At 44.7% G+C, this 8,507-nt stretch overlaps 1 protein-coding gene across 1 annotated transcript; it reads right to left on the bottom strand.

Annotated features, from left to right (window-relative positions):
* Nucleotides 1–352: 352 nt before the first annotated feature.
* On the bottom strand, nt 353–7,901 carry map3k8 (mitogen-activated protein kinase kinase kinase 8). The gene is made up of 7 exons (XM_056299521.1): nt 7,407–7,901; nt 7,047–7,217; nt 5,968–6,229; nt 4,968–5,074; nt 3,587–3,739; nt 1,870–2,116; nt 353–1,263 (listed from the first exon to the last, which is right to left on the bottom strand). The coding sequence occupies exons 1-7, from the start codon at nt 7,818–7,820 to the stop codon at nt 1,139–1,141; spliced, it is 1,479 nt and encodes a 492-aa protein (XP_056155496.1). The 5' UTR covers nt 7,821–7,901; the 3' UTR covers nt 353–1,138.
* Between the last annotated feature and the right edge of the window lie 606 nt (nt 7,902–8,507).

Consider the following 8,507-nt stretch of genomic DNA (forward strand, 5'->3'; position numbering starts at 1 on the left):
TTTCCACCAGTTGTAGAGCTGCAGATCAAGACGGGTGTTGAAGCAGAAAGCCTTGTCGTATGAATACCTTCTCTGATGCCCTTACATGAGTGACCCGGGTGTTGTGCTTGCCATTCTGTTATATATCATGGTGGAAAGGTCACCCCAACTCAGTGTGCAACCTGTCACAGCAAGACGGCTTTGCTGGAGGACAGCAAGCTACAGGCTGAAAGTGAAACATCATTTCATTTTGAAATAGTGAAATTTTCAGCATCCCTTTTTTCGCTCTGGATCAAATCTCCCCCGTTGCGAAATGACACTGAAGATAATAATGACTTCAAGTAATCTGGAAAAACACACTCAGCATTGGTCTTCCATTTTATTGACAGCATGACATAATGGTACATCAATGCAACATTCATACATCAGCCACTTTCAGTACTTACACAAATAAGGATGCCAGAAATAAAATTTTTTGCACAAGCCATAATGCTTTACATTCACAGGATGTACATTTATTATATGCAGCCTATAAAAACTGTAATTTGCACAGCAATTACGATGATAATATTATTAAAATTCCTCAGGAATGTACTCAATATAGTTCATGAAGAACTACATATGAAATCATACAATTTGCACAGTGCACACATATTCTCACATAAGTTTTACAGTTTTAATGATAGAAAGGACAAATGTGTCTGAATCATAATGCCTAAAATCCACATTTCCTTGACAAGCAAACTTGTACAACATGTAGCGACATATTGGTTTATTGTCATTGCAATAAATTATTCACAAAACATCATTATAGTAAGTAACCAGCTAAAAATACAAAGGAAATGTAACACAAAGATGCTGAACGCCACATCTGTTTCAACTACTGTCCCGCAGTGTTGTTATAACTCTGTCTTTGACTTTTAAGAAGTCACTCCTCCGTCCATTGCAAAAACAACGAGAGCCTTTCTCCATCCCTTCAGTATGCGAATGTTTTCCAGATGCTCACAGCTGGTCACCAAGTGACTATCATCATGCCGGGTGATTCAGTCAGTCCTCTGACAGTAATGAGTCAGCCATGTTAACACAGGCGGCTCATACTGAATTAAAGCATGGCTTCATTTATACTTTATCCGTGTCAGACGTTAGCCGTGCTCAGCTGTTAGCCATATTCTGTGTCAGGGGGTCCTCGCACGAGATTAAAGTAGCCCGCCATGGCGCCCAGGTCAATGTACAGGGAGCCCTTTCTCCTCATGTGACCGGAGTCCTCTGAAAACAGGGAAGATTCTGCAGAAGAGACAAAAGGAGGCGTAAATACATTTGTGCGTGTGCATGTGTGAGCCTGTGTGCAAACCTGGGTGCATGCAAAGGTGTGTGTATGATCGAGTGCATGCCAAACCTAGAGTATGAGTGCTTCCAAATAAGCGTGAGCTCACAAAGAACATTACAGGGAAATTCCACCTCTAATAATCTGCACATCCGGTACCTGCTGGTGGTCTATGCAGTCTTTTAAAACTATAACCGCTTTGGTGCAATTCATTTTGATAGCGAAATAGATGTTATCCTGCCAAGACAGTTGTCTAAATGCACAAGTGTGCATTGTGCGAGAGTTTCTCAATGGTAGAGATTAGAAAACAAACATCTTTGCCCATCAGCCTCGTAGTTCTTCTGCCATCCACTGACATCAATGGATGGCGGAAGTAAGCCAGTCGGCTATAGCGGATTACGGCGATACAGACAATAGTGGAAGAAGTATTATTAATAGATGGAGATAAGGTGTAAAATTGGCAAAACCGCCCTTTCACCAGTTGCATTCCTGAATGCATGTGCACCACCGTATAAAGTGTAAATAATTGTTAAATCTGATAGCGTAGGTTTTGCAGCAAGTCTTACCCTGTGTGGTGTCTGGCTGCTGGCTGTGCTGGCGTAGCATTGGGTGGTTGGGCTCCCCCAGAGCCGAGTCCAGGCTCCAGCAGCGTGGCTGCTCCTCCCTGGGAGGGTTGATGGCCTCATCCCTCAGCAACTCAGTGGCTGAGCTGCGCAGAGCAGGGTTCCTTTCCAGGGCCCGCCCCAGGAAGGAGCGCATGACTGGGCTGCAGTCCTCCGCTATGTCCTCTAGAGGAGGTGCCTGCTTGTGGATCTGGTGGGAGAGGATCATTAGGAAATAACTAAGGGCAAAGTCCAAAATGTAACCATAACATGAGGATGTGAGACTGAGGCGCTAGTTACATCGGCACTGGTAAAAAAATAAAAAAATAAAATAAAGTCAAGACACACAAAGAAAGAACAAAAAATAGCTCAGGTCAAATTTCTCTTTAACTTTCTCTTCTACCACTCATTTATTTATAAATACTCAGAGACTACAGTGGCTCCCAAAAACAAGGCTGAATGTGGTGAAAAGGGAGCAAGTTAAGCTGTGGCTGCAAAGCAAAGCACGTAGAAGAGAGTTAAGCCTCTAAACAGCAGTTCCCCGTGACAGCAGTTTCATGAGGAAGTGAATAACAGTGCTTCAAAACTAGTGACAGATAGCCACTTCAAAACCAGAAACAGGACTTGAAATCGAGCTCCCGCCCATGTCATGGGAGAAACTCTAAAGAACGAAACGGAAGCGACGGCTGAGTGGGCCGCGCGGACATGTGCTGCAAGCCTCATGTTAAGCCTTCGCTATCTCATGACAATCTTGACCGTGGAAAGGCAAAATAACGTCAGACTTTTAGGTATGTGTGAACAAACTAAGGCGTGGTCGAGAGCTTCCTCGGAATTTGTTTCATTACACACACACACACACACACACACACACACACACACACACACACACACACACACACACACACACACACACACACACACACACACACGAGGAATCATCATGAGGCATTTGTCCTGAGCGTGTCAGAGTTGGGACTGAGCTTGTGCTGCAGGAACAGCTGACTGCCAAGATGCTGCTGTTCGCCGTTCTCTTCTAAACCCAAGCGTGTAAACCAAAGCACCAAATAAGGCATGGAGGAGAGCGCAGCGATACAGCTTGTTAACCGTTTATTTGCGATGCAACGAAACCACAAATCATCTTATCTTTACTTGTAAACAAGTCGGCAAACCTTCTGTGTGACGATACCTATCAATACCGGACATGATTTCAACATCGGCCCAGATAACTTCACCAAACCGTTTTCTACTGGGAAAAAAAAAAAACTGTCGCGCTGCATCACATTAGTGACGTAATGAATAAGAGGAGTCTGATGTCAGAGAGAGAGAAAAAAAAGGGGGTTCAGCGGTTTAGAAATGACAAGTGTAACGCTGCAGATTTCAGGAATCGAGTCACAGGCATGAGGAGCAAAGTCATTCATGACTCACTTTTGCACTAACAGATACACGTAGCTGTACATCGAAGAACGGCGAAATTGTCTTTGAAGGGTTTTTAAGAAGCAGAAAATAGCTGCACAAAGAAAAAAAAAACAGAGAACAAAGGAAGCAACGTTTTAACCGCTGGATAATGAGTTTATTCCAGATTGCAAACGGAGCAAGCCACGAGGACGGCAACACCATCAGAGAGCTACGTACAGTCAGTCCTCTTGTAGAGTATGCATGTACAGTAGTGCTATGTACTTACGATATAGAGGTAGGATGGGTAGGCAGTGCGTGGGTATCTCTTGACCCAGGGGGGGCTACCCGTCTGCATGTGGATGATGGTGGTACCCAGACTGTAGATGTCGGTCTTGGTGTTATGCCCCCGACACAAGACCACCTCGGGACTCATATACATCTAGGAGAAAACAAATGAAGCGTCGCGATAACATGTTATTCACAGGAGTCAATTAGCTCTTATCTAATTGCAGAGCAGAGTGGAAGATAAAGTTGTTTTGGAGAGCAGGTCCCTCTTTTAATGTTTACAGTGGGTTAAATTTGTTGACAGTAAACAAGCGGCAAGAAAACTCAGGTGATGAGCTGCCCCTTCTCAAGCAGGTCTTTTTAATGCAGCAATATCAACAACAACAAATGTGACATTTAGACCTGCCAAGTATTAGGGAAGCTGGGGGCAATTTGGAAATGCAGTGACTCATGCAAGGCAAAAGAGTAAACACACTAACAGAGGTCAACACTCTCTCTCTCTTTCTCACTCCTGGAAATTCCAGCCTGCTATCCCATATAGATGTTAGACTGAGTAGCCCAGGATTGCTAACTGTCTATTTGCAAGCTCTTTCTCCCATTATTATTACTTCTGGGTGTCTGCCCTGGGACTTTCCAAGCCACAAGGGGCCCCCGGACACACATATGTGTGCCTGCACACACACACACACACACACACACACACATACACTTTCTCTCTCTCTCTCTCTCTCTCTCTCTCTCTCTCTCTCTCTCTCTCTCTCTCACACACACACACACACACACACACACAAAAACTCTCTCTGACACACACACACACACACACACACAATCTCTCTCTCTCTCTCTGTCTGTCTGACACACACGAACAAAGGTCAAGACCGAGTGGATATGGAAGAGGTAGCACTGGGGAGAATGGGTCATGAGAGAGCTCTTAAATCATCTTGACATCTCGACTTTTTACCAAATATGGATAACAACCACATCAGAAATATAATTATGTTATTAAGAAATACATTTAAAAACAAATTGTTATGACCGCCATATCATCAATATTTGATAGGTCTGTGGATGCGCTAATGCCTTTCGTTAATGTTTAGCTCGCTCAGAAGAATGGTTTCTGGCAAAGTGGCAGACAAGATCTAACAAGTCTTCGGATGAAGACCCCGACTGTTCCTTATAACCTGACTCAAGAATCAAAAGAAAGCTAATATGCTTGAGGACACCATTTCAAATTCAAAGGCAAACAACTGCATGACTATTGCACTGACTGCAGAAAATGGTTAAAAATACATTACACATGCAGGGTTTGATTGCATGTAATGAGCATGCAACTATCACATGGATGTAGAGTGACTGCAGCAGATTACAGGGGTTTCTCTCACCTCTGTTCCCCGTAGGTCCCTTGGCATGTATTGCTCCTCTGTCATCTGTACTGTCAGGCCAAAGTCAACCAGCACTGCCTTGTCTGACATCAGGACAATGTTACTGGCTAAAAAGAAAGGAAAATGATGGATTTAGACAATATTCAACTGTGTCACAGAAGCACAGCATCAGAAATCAGAATATCAGAAAAGAGATGCTGCTACTCTCGTTACAAAGGCCAGAATGTGAGGGAATATCCACTCTTGTACATGAATACAATTACCCCTTTCTCAGCCGGGCGGCTTAGTATGACTGCACTCTATTTGTATGAGCTCACTGAGGTAAAACTGCATATTTTGACTGAAGGCAGGAGGCACTGAGGATTCCAGCGGCACGTTAGCAGGCTGGGCCACAAAGCTGACCATTATCGTAAGTCATTTGCCACTCAGCACCCTACATTTAACCCTCCTTCAAAGAGGGAGCATGGGAAGGAGGAGAAATTGGGCTGGAATTTCCAGACACCAAACAGCATTTTGGTCATGACGGGCAAACAGACAGCTCAAGAAAATGCTTTGATCCTAGGGGTTGGAAACGACATCAAACCTCAGCCGCGCTAACTCAACCTTACTAGCTTCCTGTGCTTCGTCTTTATCAGTAATTGCCAGATTTGGCCAACATGTCCTCACTACCTGCAAACACTTCAGCTTCCTCCTGGGGCCTCATAATAGTAAACGTAAAGGGGGGCAGCTATCGTTTTTATCTGGCATACTGAAAAACATATTGCAAAAGACTGCTTCTCGTGGTTGTGGTCTGTTTGGCCTACTGAACGTCTTCCTGCCAGTCATTTGAAAAGGTTTAACAGGAACTACCAGAAACGCTGCCCCTGGCCACATTTGATGGTAAATGGTTTAAAAGCTGTCATCACATAATCTCCTGGACCATCAGTACCAGCTAATTTTAGACAAAGCAATGTTGACGGGGGGAAAAAAGCATTTAAAGGAATGTCGCTTCTGTGCTTACGTTTGATGTCATGGTGAATGATGTTGTGAGAGTGCAGGAACTCCAGGCCTCGGAGAACCTGCTTGGTCACCCAGATGACCTCAAACTCCCTCATTGGCCCACAGCTGTCCAGCTTCTCCAGAACTGAGCCACCTTCACCTGCTTCCATGAACAGGTGGACGTGTTGGTCCCACATTAAAGCGCCATAGAGTTCGGCAATGTTCTCGTGGCGGAAGCGGGCCTGGATCTCTACATCGGCGGCTTTGAAGTTCTCCATAGGGATCTTTTAGAATCATAAAGATGTGAATGAGAAACCAATCCAAAATCCTTTAAAAGTGCTCCGAGATTCAAAGCATGTTTGTTATATGGCAGACGACTTTCAGTGAGCCCTCATACATAAATGAGTATGATGACTCTGCTGAGTAACGGTGTTAGTAATCCTCTATTTGCAGCTGTGTGGTGAAGCATCATAGATATATTTTAGGCAGAGGACAAGAAGACACTCCTATCTTGCCAGTCATATTTTTCCAGCATTGGAAATATTATACACACCACTCCTCTCTCTTGGTGAATATAACCAAAGAAGGATAGATAGGAATTGAAATAGAATTCAACTAAATCAATTAACTTTGCATTAAAAGTTTACCAGGGAGTCCGACTATATTGCTGGTATAAAAGCACAATATATCAAATGAACAAAAAGCTAAAAGGCTGTTATGATTTAATACAGGCAGCTGCATCTGAATGAGCTGCTCCAGGGGGTTTGATAAGTTTCTGTTCAGTGACCTTAGACAGCTTGTCATACTTTCCATTTCTGGTTGCTTCAAAGGTTTTGTAAGCTAGCTATTGAGAAAAGGCTCAGAGAGAAAAACTGTTACTCACTTACAAAATATGGTCAATAGGCCAAACATATCATTGGTCCACAGGCCAAACATGTACACATAATATCATGTTGACGTCAATACTCTTTGTGAAAGAGTAGGACATAGTAGGAATGGTTTATGTAAACAACAGCGCTTGCCAAGTAAAATTCTTGGCACCTAAGCTGAGACTTTCGAGAAATGTGGGCTGCATTCCAAACATTGCCGGGCAAGCCTTACCAGTTTGCATGCCATTCTCTTCCTGGTTTTAGTGTCCTGAGCCAGGTGGACTTTCCCAAAGGCACCCTTTGGCACAAGACTGGAGCCAGGATTCTTGTAGGTCAACTTCCATGGAAAAAGGACCACTTCAATATCGACCTGGTAGCGCCCATTCTTGATAGCCATATCTTTCTGCAAACAAGGGACAGTTTAAAAAAAAGGCTGCTCAGAATAAAACACTGCTAAGCCAAAGTATAAATGCAGAGAAAGGCATGCTAAGACAGACAAGGAATTAGTGTCTTCATCAAGCCTTCCAGCCAAGTGAAGGGCTGAAACGGGGGGGGGGGGGGGTGTGGTTTCTGTATTGCATTAAGCTCTCACCTTATTCAGCAGGACTCCCATCTCCTCAGGCAGGTGCTGCAGCGCAATTCGCTGCATATCAGAGATGCGGTTGACAAAAGACAGGAGGTCCGACACGGTCCCATACCTCACACCACCATCTTCACCACCGGGACCGTTCTCCTGACTCCCCAAGCCTTCTAACTTCTCCAAGTCCCCTGCCTCTTCCATCTCTTCCATCTCCTCCTGGGAGAAACCTTCTTCAAATGACAAGCCTCCCTCTTCCTCCCTTTCCTCTCCGTCCTCGATGTGATAGAGGGTCTCCACGGCGTTAAGGATGTCCTCTATGTTCATGTGAGCCAGTAGAAGTTCTAGTCCAGTGTCGTATTTGTACTCCATCTTGTCGCTTGACTTGTCCTCCCAGCCCTGCAGTGAGACAGTGGTTGGCGAATTCATTTTCGGTCTGGTTCTTTTTGGAGCAAGAGAGACACGGTAAATCTGTCATGACTCAAACAACCCTGCATGTCACAGTGAACACAGCAGGGTGCACAATGACATTAAAGTCCAGCAGCGCAGCCTTCTTACGGAGACATGGGCGGAGCCTGTGCAGAACTGTTTTCCCTAACAAATACAGGGGAATTTCTCACTGACATGGGAAGCCCCCAGGGAGGCTTGCATCGCGTTTTGTAGCAACACAAAACGCAACGAATGATCGCCGTCTATTCGAAGGAAAAACACAATGCAATTTTTTTCTAATGAGATATGTAATTACAATGGGTTACATAAATCATCGCGTGCATAGGTCTGCTTAAATGAGACACGCTCGCTAAACCAGGTCCACTTGTTCACCCCAAATAGACACGGCTCGGTTTGAAGACAAGCACAAAACCCACTTCCGTTATTACACATTTGTAACAACGTAGCTGCTGTCCAAAACCGGGCGCTTTCAAAGACAACAAAGTTGAATGCCGTGTGCGATGAAGCGGCAAAATGTCGGATTTATGAACCTGCTTACCTTGACTTCTCGTTTCCAAACTGAATTCAGCCGCACCGTCCCCCCATAGCGAGCGGCTGCGACAGAGCAACGCTGGAGCCGCGCGTGTAAGAGGCGAGGCGCAAACGGAGGAAGTGCCGGAGGTCGCT

This window comes from Lampris incognitus, chromosome 19, assembly GCF_029633865.1.
Source record: "Lampris incognitus isolate fLamInc1 chromosome 19, fLamInc1.hap2, whole genome shotgun sequence".
Classification (NCBI taxonomy): domain Eukaryota; kingdom Metazoa; phylum Chordata; class Actinopteri; order Lampriformes; family Lampridae; genus Lampris; species Lampris incognitus.